The sequence below is a fragment of the Pseudorasbora parva genome, chromosome 2 (genome assembly GCF_024679245.1).
Source record: "Pseudorasbora parva isolate DD20220531a chromosome 2, ASM2467924v1, whole genome shotgun sequence".
NCBI lineage: Eukaryota > Metazoa > Chordata > Actinopteri > Cypriniformes > Gobionidae > Pseudorasbora > Pseudorasbora parva.
In genome coordinates, this window is record NC_090173.1 from 40,023,934 (window position 1) to 40,048,514 (window position 24,581).

Consider the following 24,581-nt stretch of genomic DNA (forward strand, 5'->3'; position numbering starts at 1 on the left):
CTAAGCCTACCCCTAAACTGACCCATCACAGAAAAGTTTTTTTTTTTTTTTTTTAAAAGCCCCGCCTACCGACTCTATACACGATGTGATTGGCGTGACCAGAGTTTGGCGTTTACAGCTCAGAAGTGAATTAAGAGTTGCTTGACGAGACTTGCTGCAAATTAGATTTGCTGCCGCTATGGTGCGTCTAGATTTCTAGGCTAGATTTTGCCATCTTTGTGGGGACATTTTGTCCCCATAATATAGGGTTCACCAGACCAGTTTTTCTTTGTGGCATATAGATTCAACAAGGTGGTGATCTATATTGACATGATAGCATCATGCAGTTGCTGCAGATTTTTCGTCTGCACATCCATGATACAAATGTCCCAGTCCAGCTCATCCCAAAGGTGCTCTATTAGATTGAGATCTGGTGACTGTGGAGGCCATCTTCTGAGGCTGGAAGTAGTCATCAGAAGTTACACTGTGATCATAAAGGGTTGGACATGCAACAGTGCTCAGGAAGGCTGTGGTATTTAAACAATGCTCAATTGGTGCTAAGGGGCCCAAAGTGTGCCAAGAAAATATCCTCCACACCATTACACCACAAGCCGCCTTAACCATCGATACAAGGCAGGATGAATCCCTGCTTTCATGTTGTTTAGAACAAATTCTGACCCTACCATCCAAATGTTGTAGCAAAAAGGGAGACTCATCAGACAAGGCAACCTTTCCAATCTTCTATTGTCCAATTTTGGTAAGGCCATGATTATTGTAGCATCAGTTTTCTGCTCTCAGCTGACCGGTGTGTTCTTCTGCTTTAAGACTCATCATGTTCAGAGCATTCAGAAACGCTCTTCTGAGCTCAGTGGTAACAAGTGCTTTTAGTTACTGCAAACCAGTCTGTGCTGGTTCACCATTAGACTTTCAGTGCTTTGGGAAACAGCCCTGGCCATTCTCCTCTGCACTCATCAATAAGGCATTTCAACAGAACTGCCCCTCACTGGATATTTTCTCCTTTTCAACCATTCTCTGTAAACCCTAAAGATGGTTGTTTGTGAAAATCCCAGTAGATCAGCAAGACAAGCCCGTCTGAGACCAACAACCACGTTCAAAGTCACTTAAATCATCTTTATTCCCCATTCTGATGCTCAGTTTGAACTTCAGCAGATCGTCTTGAACATGTCTTTGCCTAAATGCATTGCTGCCATGTGATTGGCAGATATTTGCTTTAATGTATGTGTGTGTATAATTACTAGGCTGTATATTATTATTGAAGTGTGTACATGTGTATCAGGTGTGAGGAAAGCATTCTTTTACCTTAAATGTTAAACCATTGAACATCATAGACCCAACATGTAGAAAAAAAACACCAAATGAAGATTTCTCTTTACATCTCAGACATCATTGTTTGTCACTGATCCATGTTGCTTTGTACAAAGTGTATCATACAAATTGTTTTAGCCAGTAATACCTTTTGTATGCCTTTTGTCAAGTGTTGAGTTTTAGTAGGCACTGCCACACAGACGGTTGTAGTGCATGACAAACAGCAAGGGGCCACTGTATGACATTTCTGACACTGGAATCCCCCTCATGTCTATACAAACGCCCATTTCGCTGGCGCCCCCTACAGGCCATGCGTTCAATAGCAGGAGGGACATCATTCATTAGTCCTGCAAAGAAACTTCCCAGAACTGAGAGGAAACATCAGAAAGTCACTCGCGCTCCTCCAGAATGAACGTTTGGGACTTACGCCGATACCAGTAGGCTATACGAAGGAATACGTGTTTTCAGCTAAATAACATTTCCTGACAACATTTACCGTTTGATGCCTTTCCATTACCACGAACATCGGATTTGTTTAGTCAGCTGCCTTTTTTCATAGTTACAACGGACAGCAGTGGTTGTTTTTCTTCAGTGTGAACTGCTTTACTTCACAAATATCTTTATAATGGAGGAAAATGCTTATTGTGTTTCATCTTCTTCCATGTATTGTTTGTTTTAACCGCTGAATATTCGCAGATTTATTTGCCGGCGATTTCATGTAGATTTTTGTACTACTAAACATAAAGTCAAGTTTCCTTGCACTTTAATGAATACATCAGGTGGTAACTAACCGTGTCGAAGTTGGAAAGGATGGCTGGCGTGGTACGCACCCTGAGCCGGTGTCTGCTGCCCGCTGAGGCCGCTCACGATGACAGGAGTAACGGGAAAGAACGAGCCCGCGAGCGCGATGTGAACCAGGAGCGCGAGGCGAAGCGGCGCAGTCGCGAGATAGATGCCATGCTTGCGCGCGAGAGGCGCTCGGTACGGCGTCTGGTGAAGATCCTGCTGCTAGGCGCCGGAGAAAGCGGCAAATCCACATTCCTCAAACAGATGAGGATCATCCACGGAAAAGAGTTTGACCAGAAAGCGCTACTCGACTTCAGGGACACGATCTTTGAGAATGTCATAAAGGTAATGGTCTCATAAAAGACAGTTTGCGTTGTTTCTGACGTCATAATTGCTTGCTTTTTGTCAATACTTTTTGGAATTTGCTGCCTTTTTAAATCATAAACAACATTTGATTAATAATTATATTGTTCTTTTATACTCATACAGCTTGAATTAGCTTTAAAAGCGACTAACTGTTAGATCTTGAAGATGCATTGTTCAAGTTATAGATAGATAGATAGCCTACATTTGATTGGTTGATTAAATGTTACAGATATAAATATATTTGATAAATTATATAATCATAGGTCAAGATGCTTACATTTCTAACTTTGGTGTGATAAGCTACTTTTAAAATATTGATATCCACCATGTTGTTGTTGCTGCAGCAACAACAACAACAACAAAAAAATTGCACACAAAAATTATCATCATGATGATAATTTTTGTGTGCAATTTTTTTTAAAGACAAGTAAAATTTAAAATAAACTTCAAAGGATATAAGCACAAATAAGTAGATTTGAATAAAGAAACAGTTTGTTGGGTTGGTCTAATGCTGCATTCCAGGCAGGTTTTTGAGCTCATAATTTAGGCTACAACTTCAAACCACGACTCACGACTTTGTAGAGTTTCCAGGCAAAGTCACAAGGAATTGTGGAAGTTTAGATGTAAACAAAGCATGGTGGACAAGGGCTTATTTACAATCATTTCTATCGCCAAATGCGCTTACTACTTTCTTGTTTGATGGAAACGGAGGAGGAAAAAATGGTGCATAAGGCAAGATAAGCTTTTATAGCTTTTTTCATTTTAAATGTATTTGGAAATGTACATGGGTTGCCTGGAATGCAGCATAACATTAGGCTATATTCAGGTAAGAAACAGAAATTAAAATATAGTAATTAAATGAAAAAAATATATAATAATGTAATACTAGATAGCTTACAATTAAAGTTAGTTAGTTAATTGATTTTCTTTCTTTTTTTTTTTTTTGATTAACATGAAAGACAGCAGCAACATGAAAGACAGACATAAACATTATAGGTGCAGTTATACACATGTACAAAATCATGGCCCAGTGGCATACACAGATCTTCACAAAAGCTCATTTCTCAGGTGTTATGGGTATAAGTAGCAGCGTCTCCTCCATATATCGCACATATTTAAAACCAAAAACTCTGCTTGACTTGGCAATATATAGTTATATCAACCAAAACCTTAACATCAAGAACATGCAGGTAATAAAAGTCTTCTAAACTAGGGGTGGACGATTTTTTATTATTATTTATTAATCTTTGTTATAAAAAAAGAAAGAAAAGAAAGTAGGCTTCATATGAATTAAATATACACTGATACATAATAAAGCTACAAAGAAAGGCTGGGCGATATGGAGCAAAAAATATATCTCAATATATTTTGCTATATTTCAATATACGATATATATCTCGATATCTTTACAGGAAAAATAACCCCCTAAAAACTACAGCAAAAACAAATATGCCAAATACCACAATTTTTTAATTTTTTTTATTGAAGTGCAAAGAGGTAGTCATTTCATGAAGGAACAAAAGTGCTTTTGCGACATTTAAAAAAAAAAAACTCCCTGATTACATAAATAATAATAATTTAACTGTAAAAGAAAATAAATAATACATATTGCCTTCTTTTCATTTATTTCATGCTTTCAAAAGATGAATCAAAGACTCCCTTTTTCACACTTAAAGTAAACAGTAAGCATTCTGCAGAAAGATGGGAGCATGACTGAGATATAAATAAACTGATTGTGTCATAGCACCACTTCCTGTTAAATTTGTATCAAAATTCAAACAGTAGATGTCACGCTCTTTACTAAAGCATGACTGAGCGTCTCATCATGTGGATCATGTAGGCTACACATGAGCCTATTTTCACTTCTTTTCCAGTTACAGAACGAAATATGAATGTCAGAAGCTATTATGATAGGCCACAGTACAACTTACAGAAGAGCACTGTGTCTCAGGACACCCGGGATGTCGCGTTTTTCCCTCTTGGTTTAAACATGAATAGACCTATTCATCATAATCCTGTGATAAAGCTGACAAAATAATAATAGTAATGATATTGTTGTACTTTTAAAATGTTTTCAAATGATATGCGATCATTTTGACATTTTAACCGAAAACCATGCGATCAGTTAGACACAAATCATAAACTGACATGATTGCAACCGCGTCTTGCACCAATAGTGTCAATATCCTGACTGTGGGTGAAACTTGCAATTTGAACTATGATGAACATTAATATTTCTTTATGAATTTTAGCAAGCAGTTGTGTTAGAAGGAAAACATGGTCTCTAAACTGAGTGTTGAACAACGCACACGCTTGTCAACATGATAACTAATCCTCACCTGGTTGCGGACGCCGCCGTGTTCAATGAGACAACACACGAGGGGAGGGGGAACAAAGGGCAACGAGGCGGGGGGCGCGCACAGCACAGAGAAGGCAAACAAGCAAAGTGGCGGAATCAGAATTAAATATAAACAATATATCAATACGATATGTCCAAATCCATATCGAGTTGAAAAAATATCTCAATATATTTTAAATATCGAGATATCGCCCACCCCTACTACAAAGGTTATTCAGCCAAGAAGACAGTGGTTTTTCTCTTGTTCTTCTGTTGTTTGACAGACAGCGGCAGGTTTACTTTATTGGGCCGCCTGTCACTTTAAGACATAATGCATGGATGTGCGCACGTTCCGCTGTGTATGTCAGATAGCAGAAAGCGCAAGACTGCACGGAGTCATAAAGTAACAGTCGTGCCCCTGTACACTTTTCACAATGTTGACGTAACCTATTAAAATCATTCAGATATTGTGTGACGTTGCGATATGCATATTGCGATATGTACATTTGCGATATTTAGATAATTTTGATATATTGCACAGCCCTAAACATAACAGATTATTAATGATTGGAGTTAGTAATATATAGATTGTATTAAATGCAAATACTGCATTTAATCTTAATAAAGTAATACTGTTCTATATCTTCAAAATTTAAATTGTCTTAGAATTATGTTGCCAAATTATTTAGTTATTATAGGGTCACTAGGGCAAGTTTCCCGGCCAATCACGCCTGTTTCCTGCTGAGACAGGCTCTCTTTCACAATATGTAAACATGCTCTTAACAAATAAATAAATGCATTCAGCATAATTAATACTTCCTCATCGCCTGTGCTTCAGTCATCAGAAAGTGCTCACATGAACTCCCATCACATGTACATGATCCGTTTTACACTGTCAAACATGAGTTGTTATAAAACTAATTCTTTCTTCATATAGGCCTATATCAGATTAAATCTTGATGTCCAGGTCAGCTTAATTAGACACCAGGTCATGTGAAAATGTATTATGTATCTAATTCATTTTGTAGTTAGTCATGTGACGGTTGTTTTAGGCGTCTGCTCTACCGCAAAGCAAAATCTACGGGGATTATTCTTGGGTAATTTCCCTATAAACTTGTCTATTTAAGATGCCTGTTTAATAACAGCGACTTGACTCACAGCTCAGAGTTAACTGAAAAAGAGTGAAAATGCGTCCCAGAATGTGTGTGTGAGATGACATGGGACTGGGGCTTGTTGGAGTTGGAGTTGGAGAGGGACATGAGGAACAATGTTTGGCCTTTCTGATATAAAAAATAATAATTTTTATCACAAATCAGCATCTCAACATTTACAGGCTGGCAAATGTTCTCTCATAATTACCACAAGACTGAGTTTAGCTGTCCTTACAATTAAGCAGGACATTGAGTCACTTTGTTTTGTCTAGGTTCATCCCTCGCTCTCTTATGAACGGAGAGACTGTGTCTGACTTATCATTGTGATCAGCTCATGTGCTTTCTGAGCTCACGTGTCTTTTGGATGTCTCAATATGACCTGATAGAGAAGACTTCTGTAATGCGTGTACTTTATGTTCTTGTGTCTTCCTCTATCAATCTCTTACTTGGTTTCACATTAGGTTTGGGAAGTTTACTGATGTGATGCATCTGATGTGATCATAATGAAACCTTTGAGATTAGCTGTTGATAGCACAAGACATGCTCTCCACTTTACAATAGAGATAGCTGAGATCTAACACTCTTTTCATGCTGTTCAATACATCTGTGTGCTAAACAATTGACTGAGTCAGACAATGCATTAAACATACATTAAAAATACTGTTCATACAACAGGCAGAAAAATGCAGGAAACAGGAAATGATAGCATAGTGAGGAGGACCCCTGCAGACCTCCATGACTGTGGGTCAAGGCACTAAGTCAAATTAATTATAAATATATAAATTATATATTATGAATAAATATATATTATGAATTTATAAAAAAACAAAGCACATATTACCTTGAAAAGGTTTGTAAATTATTTTATTAAATGCAACCACAACTATATTAATCATTGAACTAATCATAATATACTGTTTTATTGCATAAAAATATCTTACAAATTATGTTTCAGAGTATATGAGTCCAATTAAGTTATTCTAAGATTACCATGGCCACATTTTACTTGTCCAAACCTGCATGTTTCCTGCAGTAAAGCAAACATTGTCCACACAAATAAATAGAATATCATTAAAATATGTACACTAGCATGTATTCAACAATGTACTATGAAAAATGCTGTTTTAAGTGATGGTTACACCACATTTATTTGGAGTGATTAAAGTTTAGCTTTTAAAAAATGCTATAAAGTTTTTCAAACCAACCTTAATACAAAGGGCTTTTCTGCTCAACTGAACACAAATATGTCTGTATTCTAGCAAACAAATGGCGACCATTTATTAAGTGGGAAAATGAAATGATAAATATTTCTATGCTTGGTCTTGTTATCTTACCCACAGTTTGGTCAAAAGCAGTGCTGCCAGATCAGAGGTTTGGCTCAGTGAAAGAGTTTTGCTTTATATGGAAAAGGCTGTTTCTCAGGTCGATATGTTCCATCTCCATGATTCTTGTCCACCAAACACTTAGCCAAACCAACGCTATCCCATGACCAATTTGTACATATTTTTAGGTCTAAACCGCAGTGATGGGTAGGTTTAGGGGTGGGGCTTGAGGTTAGGTAAATTGGGCAACTCGTTAAATACGTACGTTTTAGCAAAAATCATACAAATTTGTAGGGGTGAGCTCATACAGAATTAAGTTTAATTAACAAAGAGGAAAGAAGCACATTTAGGTAAACAAACCAGTCAGTGCAAGCGGAAGCTGGCATATATAGCTGTCTCTCACCTCTTTACCGCACTCCCGCGACAAGTTTCACAACATCCCTCCACTACCGCATCACCTCACTCTTGGCTGGTCTTTATCCCAGTTGGTGATGGCTAGATACCACAATTTTGGCTTCAGTATGGTACTACAAATCTAATACCGAAGTACCGATATTAAATCGATACCACAAGGTCCGATGTTGGCGAGGGTATATTGCACGAGAATGAGTACAATTATGCAAGTTTTGAGTTTATAAAGTGGGAAATTACCACAAATGTTTATTAGTAAATTAATGAGCAAAGCTTATCACATCAAATAAGTCATTTGAAAACTTTCTTGTGAGAAATAATTTCAGCAAAAATCTCTCAAAATGAGCAAATTGCTTCTGGCTTCAAAAGACATCGCACCTACACTAAAGAAATCTGCTCGCTAAAGAAATCAAATTTGAACATTCAAGCGATTTTATAGCATTTTGTAATGACTGTTATATGGTATAGGAGCTCGAATCCCAACAACGCACACAAGTCTCTAACTTAGAGCTCGCACATTCCAAATTAAGTTTCCTTAAACAGTCAAATACACAAAATTATGTAAAAATGTCCATCTTTAGTGAGTATTCACATAAACACAGTCGGTTGTGTCTAACGCGAATGTAAACAGTGCAATGGTACGTGTCCAAATATTATAAGATCTAAATGTCATTGGTTGAAACGAACGCTGGAGATTTTTTGATATTCGATCTTATTATGTATGTGCGTTGATCAGTGTTAAAAGAAAATAAATGTCTAAATTAGATGGTTTGAATGATGCATTCACCTGTCGATCTCTTAAGAAGTCTTACATCGGAACAGCAGCATATACCGAAATCGTACCGTTTGAAATAAAATATATACCGGTATTTTTCCAGTACCGGTATTTTTCCAGTACCGGTATTTTTCCAGTACCGGTATACTGCGCATCCCTATTCCCAGTCAAGGAAAGGGAGTACTCTGGGTTCAGCCAAATTCCGAGCTTGGAACCCTCCCCAGGACAGCACACCAAATACATATAGATTACTATTTTGATTTCATGTACGTGTAAACTCGTGAATTCGTACGAATAAGCCTCCTCGTAAAAAACATACAAACTGAGGCCTCACATCATGCATCCTTCCCAAAGCCAGTGAAATGTTCTAAGCTTTTGTCCATAGTTTTCAGGATGAGTGATTCCAGGAGACAATGTCGTACAGGGACAGAACTGAGGCAGAGCTAAAAGATTCACTTTGTTCGACTGGGACTGATTGCGATCAGATTGTCTTCTATCTAACCCCACAGAGGACCTGGGGAGCAAAGCAGTAGAACTGAGCTTTCTTTGTGCAGATGATGTCATCTCAGTTTATTTTCAATAAGACCCCTTCACCACAAACTAACTAGTAGCTCCGATCTCTTTCATTAGCTATAGAGGCAAACGTTGAGGTCTGTGTTTTGGGGCATCTATTTGTATGCGAGAACTTGAAGTGAGTTTTATGACTAGCCGCACTAAATAGCCTTAAGTGTATGTGTTGGCACTGATTACATGGTCCACTCACTGCCCTGCCAGTCAAGTGAAAAGAGCAAATAGGCATGAAGAATTTTCCTAGAGTTGTGTTTCTTGTGGCTTCTTGTCACCAGCCACCAAACACGGTTTCATTAACTGTAGATGTCAAAATTTTTTAAAGGGTTATATTATCAGTGTCTAGGAAGAAAAAAGTAGCAAGGGCATATTTACACTAACATTTACACCATTCACACCAGCAGGCAGTAACAATATTATAGGCTTAACTTGCCAGAGTTATGACACTTCAAATGCATTAACTTTCTCAATTCAGGTGGCAGTCAAGGTTTATATCGGGGCGGCAGTGGCTCAGTGGTTCATGTAGGTTGTCCACAAACCAAAAGGTTGGTAGTTCCATCCCCGGTTCCACCTGACCAAGTGTCGGAAGTGTCCATGAGCAAGACACCTAACCCCAGCTGCTCCCTATGAGCTGGATGGCGCCTTACATGGCTGACACCGCCATCTGTGTATGAATGGGTGAATGTGAGGCAAGATGTAAAGCGCTTTGGATGGCCTGTTAAAAGCACTATATAAATGCAGTCCATTTACCATATATCAATCATCAGCTGGAAAAAGGTCATTCCATTAGTGATTCCAACAATATCATTACTTTGTCATTAACCTATAGTTGTAGTGTTGACTCTTCTATTTGCATAAAATTAGAATAATTAGTAATATTTTATAATTAGTTACTGTCTTTCGTGTAAACGCGCCTTAATCCAGGGACACACCAAGTCGACGGTTGGCCGTAAGACATCGTTGGGATGTTTTGTCTTGTTCCACAACGTTGGCTTTAGTCAGACGCCATTGTTTTTTTTGTTACCAATTCAGCATGTAGACTTGGCGTCAGGTCGTCGATGAGAGAGAGAACTCTGATTGGTTGTTCAGCCAATGGAACGAGTCAGTGCACGAGAATAAGACCAAAAGTATTGAAAGTGAGCAAGTAAAAATGGAGCAGACAGATCTTACCTGAACACTGCACAAGTATTTTCATAATAACATGAGCGGAGTGGAATAAAGAACGTGATCAGCGTGACTGATATTCAAAGCGGTAATCAAGCGCTGCTTTGTTTATGGTTTGAATACCTGCAGTCTTACTTTCGATTTCCCTTTTTAAATGATGACTATAGACAACTATATCTGCTTAGTCAGTCGACAGTCATCTTCTTTACACGCAGGCGCAGAATAGTTGCAGTTGACAGATTTTAACATCCTCTAGGCTTTTGTAAGATCACAGGTTGTTTCAGTTAGCCTAAAAAGTGCTTCATATTCAGTAACATCTTTGAACTGCTTTCTAGAATCAAGGTTACTGCAACAAAATCCCTAGTTTTTTTTAATGTGCACTTGTGCAATTTTAGCAGTTTTCCCTACAGTGTGTACTTTGATGATGTATATTTGCTAAAAGTACATGTTTTAAAATTACATTACACTGAAAGCTTAATTTTTGGGGGGGAGTTTCTAATGTTGAGTAATTGTTTTTAATTCTGAGGTTTTGTGAACAATTCATGCAGGCTCTTTTTTTTTTTTTAAAGGAAAAATACAAGAATAAAATAAATGTTCTACATTAGAATTAGTGTGTCTTTAGTTTAGGTCTAAAGCGTGTAATAATGCGTTATTTTACAGGCTAAACGATGTGTGAACTGGATGCCGAGACCATGTTTGTCAGCGATGAAGTCAAGGTCAGATTGGAATAGCTCCACAATGGTGGTCTCTGTGGGCACTTTTGTATCGCACAAGCACAGTCCACAGAGCCAGAGGAAATGCCTCTCTTCAGTGCAGACAGTAAATGGCGCAAACAATGGCGATTTAGCCGTGCCATCATCCCCCCTCTGACCGTTTGTCATCACCCTGTTGTTCAGCCCATCCCATCCTAAGGCTTTAGGATGATGACAGTGTTGGTTTCACTGATACCAATTTGGAGCAACCCCAGTCCAGACATTGCGTGTTCAAGCTTTTTCAGGGGTGGAAATAAACATGAAAACGCAATTAGAGAGGTTAACAGTCGCGTGAGTGAATCTCAGCCTACGTGCTGATCAAATTATTGGTTATAGATAACGTTATCTTCATTTCAGTGACTTTACAGTGGCAAAAGTCCAGAGACAGAAGGAGATTGCTACACTTCCAGATCCTTCCATTAATGCCTTAATGGGTATTAAAGCACCATTTGCCTGTAGAGGTTATCTGGAAAGTATGTAAAATGTTTTTTTTTTTTTTTTTTTTTTTTTTTTTTTTACAACCAATGATTATTTTTAGAGACAGAATTGCAAGTTAAAATCAAATTTGAAATAAATCCTATATCATCGTCACTGGGCATATTGGCAGTAGCCTGGATGCCAGCCGAACTTAGCCCCACCCACAACATTTTTAGGTCAGGCAGTTTGTAGTTCGGTCTGGCCTCGCTCCATAGAGGATTAATTGACCATGGACCATTGAAATCATCAGGGCGGGCTTTAGATGATGACGGACAGATGATCAACAGTAACGTAATCATGCACGTCATCAAAGGGGCTTGGATTATATTTGTTCAAATCCTAAACGGAGAGCTTGTTTGTATATGCATTCACCTTCACTATTTCTCTCTGAAATGATGATCATGTTGGGTAAGTACTCTGTGTATCAATAAAGTCTTTTATTTTTTTACAACACCGGCAAAGATCGTTTATTCCAGAGCACGTGCAGACAAGGTTGCCAAGTTTTTATAACAAAATCCGCCAACTACTAGCCCTAAACAATAGCTTCTCGGGGGTTTCTCCAGAAAATAAATCGTGTTTGGGGGGTAAAATGTGTGTTATTTTGGCAAGGTTGCCTGCTAAAATTCGCACTTATGGCTCTATATATCACATAATAGTCGCTTCAACCCGCGGACATAGAAAACAACCCGCGGAAAAAAAAATGGATCTGGCAACACAGTGCAGTTGAGTTCTGTTGACATTTCACAATGCGTCGCTTTGTTGCTCAGATTGGTTGTAGGTTTATCCAATTGATGTCTTTCCTGGTTCGGTTGAAACACGCCCCATAATCACAGCCCAATGGAGCAGTTTCAGACTCATATTCTGACTAGAATTGAGTATGACCACGTCAGGCTATATTGGCAGTGCACATTATCGGAAAAATAAATAAAGGTTTAACACCAAGCAGCAACCTCCCGTGGTTTCTCTTTAAAGGGGGGGGGGGGGGGGGGGGGTGAAACACTCAGTTTCAGTCAGTGTCATGTCAATCTTGAGTACCTATAGAGTAGCATTGCATCCTGCATATCTACGAAAAGTCTTTATTTTTTTTATAATTATATAAGAAAGATGCGCTGTTCCGAGTCTTTCCGAAAAAAGCCGAGCGGGTGGGGGCGTATCGTGTGGGCGGAGCTAAATAATGACGAGTACGCGCCGCTGTTATTGTGTTGAGTGCGTCGTAAAGCTGTGTCATCCCTAACAGCGGGAAAAAAATTTATTCAAAATAAAAAAATGGCTTTTAATCAGATACAGCCATACATCAATGATCCAGAATCAGACCCAGAGGCTGCAGTTGAAAAGGAGCAGCAGCAAAAACGACTAGAGCAGGACGTCTCTATGTGGTACAAGTTATACACTAACTATATAATATGCTTAGCGGCTTGTGTTATTTACATATTTATACTTGAATTATATCGTTGTATTTTTTGTCTTTGAAGGTGTACATGTGGGAAGTGCACTTCTTGCTAGACTACAATCAAACCGTTATTCCATGATTTTAACTTTAACGTCACGTTTTTAGAACAATATGTCAAGCGCGAGTGTTACAACGTGTCTGTGTCTATGTGTGTGTGTGTGTGTGTGTTTACGCGTGGTTTGTGTAGACAATTGTAGTAAGCGGACTGGTTTTGCACGGCAGGCTAGTGTTTACATAGAAAGACACGGAATAGTAGCGCATTTGAATGAAGAAGCGCGCTTATTTAGTTCAACATATTTCCCCACTCTTTGTGTATTGTTGTTTGGAGTGCTTTTACAATACACAAACATAAAGTTACACATATAGTGGCCAGCTAAACAAATGTACACACACTACACATTGCATGCTTCATTGATCAATTAACTATAGCCTACGTGATCATGTTTGGGCTACTTGATGGGCATAGGCAAAAACACAGACATTTGAAGCAGTCTTACTCACAGCCTGCGGTTCTAACGTTGGGACCTTTATCGTTGGGACTGCTCCATCCTTCAGCATTAGGCGATCGGGAAAATCCGGCGTCGAGCTGGGCCTTGTTTATGAAACAGTCGGCACCGAAATGAAGTGAACAGACATAAACATTTGCGCAACTCAGTTGCTGATCCGGAAAAGCAGATTCCATCCACTGTTGCCTTAACGCGGGGTTTTTTGGCAATCTGTACAGGACTGTCTTGGTCTGGCAACCAAAAACGCACTTTTTTGGTGACATTGTTAATTTCTTGAAGTCACATCACCTGTGCAGCGCAGCCTACGAGCCAGCGCTTTGATGGGCGTAGCCTGTTGCTTTCGCACTCTCCCTCTCTCTCTCTCTCTCTCACGCGCTTCCGGTAGAATTGTCCGTAAGGCCCATACAAGGAAATTCCGACCTATTAACGTCAAGTGGACCCATGATCGAAAAAAACTTGCCGAAACTTATGACTAACCGGAAGTAGTATTTTTGACAAAGAAATACTCCCATCAAACGTCCACCTTAACTTTTGAAACTTTGTCCATGTTTAGTATGGGATTACATGTCTTTAACAGTGTAAAAAGATCAGTATGCATGAAACAGCATTTCACCCCCCCTTTAAGCCAATACGGAAGTGACTTAAACTGAAATTCATTGACTGGCCACTAGGGACAGTCTACAGAAGGGAGCAAAATCTCATTGAGCCCCATGTTAAAATTTGTAACTTTACAACAGAAAAAAACATGTTTACAGCCTGGTACAAATTGTGTTTTTGTCTATACGGCTAATTTTGCCATTCATGACAACTGTGAGAGGGGTGAATTTTTTTGAAAACTTTGTTTAATATCAATCGTTTACATTATATAAAGCCTTAAAGTTCTGCAAAATTAAGGGCGTGGCCACTTTGATTGACAGGTGGATAGCCATTTATCTATCTATCTATCTATCTATCTATCTATCTGTCTGTCCGTCCGTCCGTCCGTCCGTCCGTCCGTCCGTCCGTCCGTCCGTGACATGTTAGTCATCATTTCCAACTCCCCTGAGTTACAACAGTTGAGATTGACAGTTTTCGAATCCATTCAGCCGATCTCTGGGTCTGGCGGTAGAACTATTAGCATAGCTTAGCATAGATCATTGATTCTGATTAGACAGTTAGCTTCTCACTAATTCAATATTCAAAATTTTCAATATTTTTGCTATTTAAAACCTTTCCCTTTTGTATTTACATTGTGTACTAAGACCGACATAAAATGAAAAGTTGCGATTTTCAATGATATTACGCAGCAGCTAAAAATAGGCTAACTTCCGTCAACATAACCAATGTGACAACTTGCTTGGACACGGAGCGTGCATGGGGACTATTTTCAGGTGAAGTTCTAAGTATCATTGCGCCTGCAATGATAAATTGTTTGATACAACACAGTCAATCTTTCCTTGTTGTTGTTAACCCACTTTTGAGTAGGTTGTGTAATTTATGTCTGGGAATTTATTACTTCCTAGATCAGTAGCTAGCTATCTATTTATTACTGTTAACTCTTTGGGAGAGTGGTTTAAAGTCTGACCTGAGACTGACATGACGTGTCGGAACATGATAAGATCTCACCTCTGTTTGGCCCCATCGTGCCCCTCACTCATCACTCTAACCCTCCAAGAGTCAATTTCCTTATTATTAAGCGCTCTTGTGCAATGGGACACCACTGGTAGTGAAGCATTTCCTCTGTTTACTATATCCTTGAGAAGATAGTTGCGGTATTCAGTAACTGCCCAGAATGTGTTTTTGCTCTGTCATCCCAATTGGAGTGTGTACAGGGGAGCAAATAACCAGTAAGTTGTGCCACACTGAAAGGTTTAAATTCATGCGTCCTGTTTGCAAGATGTTTGTGGGGGAGGATACAGGAAGTAGCTGAAGGGTGACACAGGGAGCAAGCATATATCAAGCCCATCTTCCTGTGTGATAAATCTGAGAGTTCCTCTGTGACCGGAGTCTTGGGAGGCTCCTTCACAGGCGGCTTGTTTATGGCTAAAGAGTTGTTGCTGATTTAGCTGTGGTTGCTCAGCGGTGGGGAACCCATGAGCGGCTGCCTGGATTGCTCCCCACATCTGCTTACGCTGCGAAATCATAGCACTGCCATTACCACCACTGGAGTAATTACTACGCCTTACACGCAGCAGGGCCCGTCTAATGCATGTCAGATGAGGGCCGATGGTAGGGATTCACTGTCAGCTGTGTCTCTCAGCAGAAACCAATATCCCTGAATATCTTTTTTTGCTCTTTGTTGACTGAACATTCAGGAAATCCCCTCCTTTTTCAACAAACAACAAAGAGAATATCATGAATTGTCCTGTTTCGACTTCAAAATCTCATGGAAAAGTCTGGATTTTTTGCTGAAGACTTAAAAAAACAAGTCACTTCGGAAGATGCCATTCAAAACAAGGGCTAAAGGCTTGTTTTCAGGAGGCATTCAAGAAACGCCAGGAGACATACTAACAGCGAGGTGAGGTTTTGGTGGTTTTCAAAGATATTTTTGGAACTTCGCCATGGCTCAGGAAGAGATTGGAAGCACTGCAAATGACCTCTCAACTCCGCTTTCTCTCCTCTTTCCCTGACTGTGTCAGCGGATCCAGCCCAGAAGAACAGGAGGATACGTCTACGCTTCCCAGATAGTGTTGGCCAGAAGTGGGTGAAAGGTCAGAGATGGTTGGGAGGGTTTGAGGGGCTGCCTCTTGGAGACAAATAAAGAGCAGAAGTGTGAGTGAGTTTGGCCCCTAGGAAAGTACCCTGACAACCCTGAACCAAAGCAAACTATTAAGAGCATTAAGCACAGCCAGCAAGGAGGCCCTTAAGTATGAACAACTGTTTACATTTGTGAACTGTTTGATGGTTTGGGAAATCTTTTGGGAGGTGGGGAAATCTGATGGATTTGATGGAGACGAGACTGTACCTTATTCATTTCCTGCCGCTGCCCCGCTGTTTTACTAGTTTTGCAATGCATGTGTCTCATGTTGATTTACAGATTGCTCATACATGCAGACAGACTAAGAGTCTCTGTTGCCTTTACGCTCAACCCAGTGAGCTGTCATGCTGGAATGGCATTAAGCGGTCTTGTCCGGGTCACTGGGTTAAGTCCCATGAAGCACCTGTGCCTGAGGGACCCTTTATCTATTTTGGAGGCAAAATCTGGCTGGCCGCTCTAATTACTGTAGCATACATTTGCCCAGGGAACATTTGAGTGTTAGTGTTGATGATTCATATGCTGCCATGTTGCAAAGAGAGAGGCCTAGGACCCCCTTCTGGGACACTGAACATCAGGATGTTATTCCAGTACAACAAAAGGAGGGTGAAATGTGCTGCAAAGCAGGATTTTGCTTCGGTTTTAGTACTGCAGTCATTATTGTGAAAAGTCAATGGCCTTATGTTACATTTGCAAAGCGTCTCATGATATTTCTGCTCTTTCACAAAGCCCAACCCTCCTGGTTACTGCCAGAGGTTCAGTTCAGGGTTTTGTGTATTCAGTGTTATGCTTGGAAGTGAGGAGGCTCATCGCGGAAGTTTAGTTTCAGTGCATTTGCTGTCCTTAACAGGGCTTTTTGGAGATGTTTTCATTTTTGGCTTCAGAGTGGAGTGTTCCAGGCATAGGCACAAATCTTGTATTTTGGAAGTACATGTCATGACTGAGCGGCAGCAATCTTCTCCCAAATGCAGTACAAGCACCCCTCAGATTTACAACTGTATCAACTTACAGTAGTGTGTATTTAAAGGGACCATGTTCTTTCCTATATTTTATATTTTTTAGATATTTTTATTTATTTAATTTATATTTTATTATGAGATAATTTTATAACACTTATAATGATAGGCAAAACGGTTTCTTGTAGTTTTACAAAATGTTCTTCCCTCTCTCAGACAATTTTGTTTACAGTCTGTCCACACCAACACAAATGATCAGCACAAAAATTTACTATTATATAAAGCTTTTATTTTGCCGCAGATGACAACTTCCGCTTATACCGGTCATATTAGATACATTATTTGAGTGTCTTGAAAGTTATGTTGTAATGCTACTCTGTGCGTTCACTCGGCAATAAATCAAGAAAACGAGATTTATTCAATAAGACTAACTGTGCGGAGCTATATAACAATAGTTTTCTGTAGCTGAATGTATCCAAATAAGCTGATCACCTGTCTAATAAAACACATAATATATTAAAGCTTCTTTGGTGTTTCCATGGTTTCTACAAAGTAAAATCTGAAGAATCGGGGGCAACGTGGGTATGATGTCATTGATAGGTGACGTCATTGATATCCTGGTTAAAATTGCTTATTTCTCTAGAATTAAACCACATTTTCTGATATTTTAACAGAATTATGTGTGTTGAACATCTTGGAAGACAACGTTACCATCTGTTAGTTTTGAATGTGGGAGAAAACTAGTTAATAAAAAAGAAATTGCTCTATTTTTAACTTCCCGGTTTAAATTTGTTTTCATGTCATCGTCATAGGCTGTGACGTATTCTCGTACTATAGTACGGCGGTGACTCATCTGTGTCTCATAATCATGAGACTGTGTGTCTTTATCCTATGAGAATAGGATAGGTATTTTCGTCTGACTGGTGCTTCAAACAGTGAGATCACATACAGTAAGTGAGAGATGCATTAATGGATCAAATTATTATTATTATTATTTTTTGCTTTATATGAGTGTCTGCATTGCATATGTTCTCTGCAATAGATCATTCAATAGTCTTCACACTAATCCAACACATCCACACTGTGAGTGTGACCACTCTTTGCGGCCATTTAACAGACCAAACGGCATATAAAACTCCACAAAATAAGCCTCAAAAGTTATCAAAGTTATGCAACAGCATGTTCTTATATATTTTCGATGCAGAGAACAAATTGCGAATGGCTGTGCATTCAATTGTCCTTTAAATTATAGCTGTCACAGGATATGTATTTGTGCGACAAATCCATGTGTATATTGTGTTGCGTGTAACTTAATGGTCATTTGCAGCATGCACTTGTGTGAAGCTTTGTTGCTTTTAATGAGAGCGAAATGCAATTGTCTGAATCAGAAGCCGTTAATGCGCTGTGAGTCTCCTGGTTGTCCCCCTCCACTCCTGTGCTAAACCACGCCCACCTTTATAGCATTTTTCAAAACTGTGGTGAGAACTGACTGCTGCTGTAGGTAACGTAAGGACATTGCTCCTATCTTTATTTTGTATCCAGAAGAATTGCAACATCCAGCTTACTGTTATGGAAGCTCAGCTTCAGAGAACACACCCTGCTGTTGTTATGCATCCTTGGCATACAAACATGGCATTCATCTCTCTCTCCTTCTGTCTTTTTTTCCTCAAAGGGGATGCGGGTACTGGTGGATGCCCGAGACAAACTTGGCGTTACCTGGCAGAACTCGGAGAACAAGAAGCATGGCATGTTTGTGATGTCTTTCGAGAACAAAGCAGGCATGCCCGTCGAACCCTGCACCTTTCAGCTATACGTCCCTGCCCTGCAGGCACTCTGGAATGACAGTGGCATCCAGGAAGCCTACGGGCGACGGAGCGAGTTTCAGCTGGTGAGTGTAATCATAATACATTTCCTGACAACCTGTGCCATCTGGATACTCATACTCTTCACAGGAAGTGTGTTCTCATAAAACTGGCCAAAAGTGGGAAAGTGGTGATAGTTCATGAGTAGTCTGCTATAGAGGAGCTTCAATCTGACTAACCTATGACATACAGAGATATTATTTAGCTAGATTATTTAGGAGAAAATTATTTAGAAAAAAATACTATTCATTCAGCTTTACCATTTATTAAGCAAGCATGCATTAAATTGTTCAAAAAGTTACAGTAAAGCTGGTCACTTTTAATATTAAAATATTTCCTTTTCAAATAAATGCTGTTCTTTTGAACTTTCTATTCATCAAAGCATCCTTCATTTTTTGTACCATGGTTTCCACATTTTTATTTTACAGTAATATTTACCCCTTTTTTCAATCAAATAAGTCATAAGACATTCCTTTTCAAAACATTAAAAAATCTAACCAACCCCAAACTTTTAAACAGTGTTGTATATTCATATAATAAAACAATATATTTTATTAAATAATATACTTTCTGACTTTTCAAGGTATACATTTTACTAATATTTGTCTTCTCTGGGAATCAAAACCACAGTCTCAACCATTTAATAGTCTGGAGGTTACGGGAAATACAGTAATATTTTAGTGTAATTTAGATGGAAATCGTTGGCCTAGCCATTAAAGCAAGACACAGGGAGACCTTAATTAAACCTGCTGAGTGGAGAAAAGCAGAGGAAGCGTGACTTATTTATGTGTATCTCATCTCAGCATGTATGTTGCCACAGGACTTTAATGAGTTCAGAAGCTGTGCACAGGAGTCTCTCAAACTTTAATCGCTCTGACTGCGCACTGGAGCGATGCCACTCACATGCGCGTCTCTGTCACAGCACTTCTGGATCTTTATACATTTTTAAACTTTGCTGAGAGTCCTGATGATCTAGGTCAGTGGTGCAGGATGTAGGATGGATAGGGAAACCTGCGAGGAAAGGGCACAATGAGATGGTTTACTTCTCACTGCTCACATAATCGACTTTTTCACAGAAATTGGGAGCATAAAGTGTCTGAACATCTCAGATTATTTTGATGAAGTGCCTCTTGATCTTTTGCTGTGATCATGATCATTTCAAAGGCAAAGAAAACAGATGGCTGTAATCTGCTAAATAAGGTTTTGTCTTTGGTTCTGATGTGATGAGCTCATCTGTGGAGAGAGCTCCACCACCAAAACCCCTTGTTTCTTCTTTAAAAGTGGGTTTACATCATCTGCCTTTGCTACTGTGATGAAACCCAGATGGTCCTTATTAAGGACATGCTCAATACTATTTACTTGGGGTTTTTTTGGGATAAAAGTTTAAAGGTGAAGTGTGTAGTATTTAAGAGGCTCTATTGACAGAAATGCAATATACATAACTATATTTTCAGTGGTGTATAAAGACCTTACATAATGTACCAGATCCAGAATATATATAAAACATATTTTTTATTACCTTAGAATGAGCCATTTCTATCTACAGTACACTGTAAAAACATTTTGTTGGTTTTTGTTGGTTTAACTTAAAAAAAGTAAGTAACCTGGTTGCCTTAAATGAAATTAAAATTGAAATTAATTGTTGAAATTAAAATTGAATAAATTGAAATTAAAAATTTGAGTTGGTACAATGAAGGAAATGTGTTTAATAAAGAGAAACTCAAAATATTTTTGTATCTGAACCACATAAAAAAATTGATAAATCATGAAAATAGCATTATTTGGCATGTTTCACTGCAACATCAGAAATAAAACACAATTACCCAATATGCTTACAAATATATATAATATTTTTTTTTAATAAAGGTTGTCAAATCTCAAAAAAAAAATCATTGTATTAACTCAAAATTTTTATTTCAATGAACTCAAAATTTTAAGGCAACCAGGTAACTTTTTTTCTAAATAATTTTTTACAGTGTATGTACACCGCAGGTTTCCAGTGAAATCACCATTTCACGCCGTCATGTTTCTACAGTAGCCTTAAATGGACAAACTTCTCTACAGAGTGATAATCAGTCTCTGCTCTCTCCGTTGACAACATTTTTGTCCTGTGTTGGCCACCGTAGCTTCTATTTGTGCTATGAAAGAGAGGGGTAAGCGGTGGGTGATTACAAATTTACAACCTCACAGCTAGATTCCGCTAAAATTCACACACTGCACCTTTAAGATATTCAGTATAATCCTCAAATTGATTTTAAATTTGCTATACTTCCCAATTAGTCACAGTGATTTTGTCAAACTTGAATTGCGACATTAGAAAATTGTCAACATTTTGAATAAGGCTTTGCTTTAATTAATGATTTTTTTTTTTTTGACCAAGTTTAATGTTGACATATATAATGCTGATATAACCTATAAGATTTAATTATAGTAGATAAGCAAAATGCTGCAATGATTTGAATAATAAATTCTTAAGCGAGAAAGATGTCTTTATATTTTGGAACTGATGATGGCCAGAATGATACTATAGTATGCTATTATGGATTAGAAGTAAAGAAAATGATATATTATAAGTTTTATGGGAGCAGATAAAGAGGAGCACTGTTTTTTTTTCTTCATCGCATAATGATCTCAAGCATTGTCTTTTTCCCATTGTGAGAACAAAATAAAAATAAAAGCTAAGAACCAACAACACAGCAGTTTAATGAAAGATAAATTGATACACCATGACAGAGAAATTGAAACACAGTCCATCAAAGTGATAATGATTATGAATAGAGTCAGATGAGGAAATTTAGGGAGAAGAACCAAGAATGTGTTAACATTGAACCTTTTTAGGCGCTTCTGTCATTTTAAAGCCATTATTGGTATATTATTGCCTTTATAAAACATGCATGACGTCTGTACAGTTTGACCCAGCTGTTTTTCCATTTCGATCTGTGACACAAGTCTTTTGACCCTATAAGGGTTATACTGAACTGACAGTCTAGGCCAAAGGTTTGATGCCCCTTCCTCCCTCAGTCTCTTTTGTTCTCTATATGCTGTGAAGGCCTGTTTGTTTGTGAGTTCATTCAGAATCCTATGAGTGGGAGGATTTTACAGGGCTCAGCCTGTCCGACTGAGTAACTCATGCTCCCTATTGACCAGAAACTCAGCAATAACCCTGTTCTACAAGTCGTAGTTTCTACCCCCCAAACAAAAGTGTGCCTGTGAAAATGCCCCCCCCCCCCCCCCCCCCCCCCCCCCCCCCCTTACAGAAAGTCTCTTTTCTGCCAGTCCTACTATGGAACATTTACAGAGTGCTTGTGTAGATGACATGCTATTGAGAACAGAAACTCTCTCTCTAGATCTCACAAATCATCTCCAAACAGGGTCCAAAATTCAGAGACCTTATTAAATCTAATTGATTCAGAATCGAAATTATTCCATGAAGATTCTGGATTTTGAATATTTAATACCAAAGAAATGTTATAATAGGAAATGAAGAAATATCTCAGTAAATTTGTAAATCTTTCAGTCATGTTAAAGGCAAAAAATATCCAAAAAATCACTAGAGCAATTGTGTATTTTCTTGACTTATGGTCTTTCATTATCCCAAATGTTTCTAAGAATGTTTAAATCCAGAGAAATAAGCAATTTTAACCAGGACACAGACTGTGTCCGTGCTTCGCCTATCAATGACATCTTACCTATGGTAACGCCAATTTTTGTGTATATTTTCATATTGTGTGTGGTCTAGGTTTTATTAGATAGGTGAGCAGCTATTTGGATGCATTCATCGAAATAAAACAAATGATTGTTATATAGCTCAGCACAGTTAGTCTTATTGTATAAATCTCGTTTTCTTGATTTACCACGAGTACCGTGTTTTACCATGCCTAATATCAATCTGACTTACTGCAGTGTCTTATCAAGTGTCTCATAATAGTTGCCGAGCGAACGCACAGAGTAGCATTACAACATAACTTTCAACACACACAAATGTAACTAATATGATAAAACAGTTGCCCCGCATACACATAAGAAGAAGAAGTGGAAGCGCTCGCCTGCGGCATAATAAAAATCTAGGTGTCATCAAGCTACACCTTTGTTTTGAATAAGCGATCTCATGGCGAAGCATACACTTCCTCAATGGAAGTTCCAGAAGCTCTTTGGATCATCTGAAATCATGCTGGAGAACTTGAGTCTGGTCTGGTCTTGAGTCACCAGGTCTGACATATTTGTGGAGTTCATGCATCTCTTTGTGAGGAACTTGGCCTGGATCTCGCCAGTCTCCACTCTGTTCCTTTGGCTCTTGGGAGGATTGTAATGGTGAAAGGGCGGCCCTTCAGCTCTCGGTTGTAGTCTATTAGAGGATCTCTTAAGGGGAAAGTATTGGCATTGACTATGAGAAACAAGCATAAGACTTTTTGTCAGAATGCAACCCTAAATTAATGTCAGAATTCCTTATGACCATTGGATGTAATACATGTTAAGGGGTTTTGTTGAGTTGGCTGAATGGATCTTGGTAAATTTGTGTGATTTGAGTTTAATGGTTGAGTGATGTGATTTGTACTTATATGTAATTTCCTTCTACTAGCATTTATATGAGGAAAATTGAAAGGAAAACTGTCTTTAATGTGTGTGAGACTAGCACATTAACATACAAAAACCCCAAAAGTAAATGGAATGGATCCATTGTAAGTAAGGCTGCCAAAATCCCAAGACTCGCCGTTAGCGGGAAGGCTGCTCTGGTCATACTGTGATTGGACACAAACATTGCTTTGCTTGAAGGCTGCGGAGAGTTCATGGACAGGATGTCTGTATTGCTGCTTTGTTGAAGGCTGATGCTGCTGCCCCACCAAGAAACCACACTAGATCTCATGGCCCAGACCAGCAGATCTGTCTGAGCAATGCAGCTTCACAGCTGTTGAGTCACAGCCATCATAAATTCCTTCCTGACAAACTCACCATAATCTTCACATTTGCACAAAAAAGGGTGGGTCGCTTGTATATCACGTAAAGTGTAGTGAAGTTGAGTAATCTTCATAAAACGGCTCAAATATTTTTATGATTTATAAGAAAGCTTAATTCATTCCAAATCAAGCTATCTGGTTTAAAACTGAAAATAAAGCAATAGAGTTACAACAAGAGCATGCTTAGTATTTTGAATCATATTTTTTTCTCATTATTAAAAGAACAATAGGACATTCTATTTTGCATAAAGAGAATTTAGCTATTAAGAAATCTTTTTTTTTTTTTTGCTTTATGTCACACTATTTTCATTACAGTTAAAGGGGGGGTGAAACACTCAGTTTCAGTCAACACTGATAAAAACAACTTGTAAGATTTACTTGATAAAATCTTTGTAACAATTTGCACTCAGTTTTTCTAAGTAAAATTTACTGCTGGGATATCAAGTACAACTTACTTGCCAATATCAAGTAAAATGTACTTAACTATAAATGTAACATTTGCAAAGACATTAAGTAAATGTTACTTAATTATATTTAACTTAGCATGTTGTATTTATTAAAAGTAATCAAGTAAATTTTATTTTAAAAGGAGCATAACTATTGTGAACATTTTATAAATCTGTATGATTTACTCTTATGAAGTAATTAAGTAGATTTTATAATGTTTGTCCATTTGACATTTTGAATTACTTAGTTGAATTAAT

The 24,581-nt window shown here is 38.4% G+C and overlaps 1 protein-coding gene across 1 annotated transcript in view; it reads left to right on the forward strand.

Annotated features, from left to right (window-relative positions):
* The first annotated feature begins 1,193 nt into the window (after positions 1-1,193).
* Positions 1,194-24,581, forward strand: part of gna12a (guanine nucleotide binding protein (G protein) alpha 12a) — a 46,449-nt gene continuing 23,061 nt past the window's right edge. The window contains exons 1-2 of the mRNA XM_067420122.1: positions 1,194-2,436; positions 18,733-18,948. Of these exons, the coding sequence (XP_067276223.1) occupies positions 2,116-2,436; positions 18,733-18,948 (537 nt within the window). The 5' untranslated portion in view covers positions 1,194-2,115. The remainder of the gene's footprint in view (positions 2,437-18,732; positions 18,949-24,581) is intronic.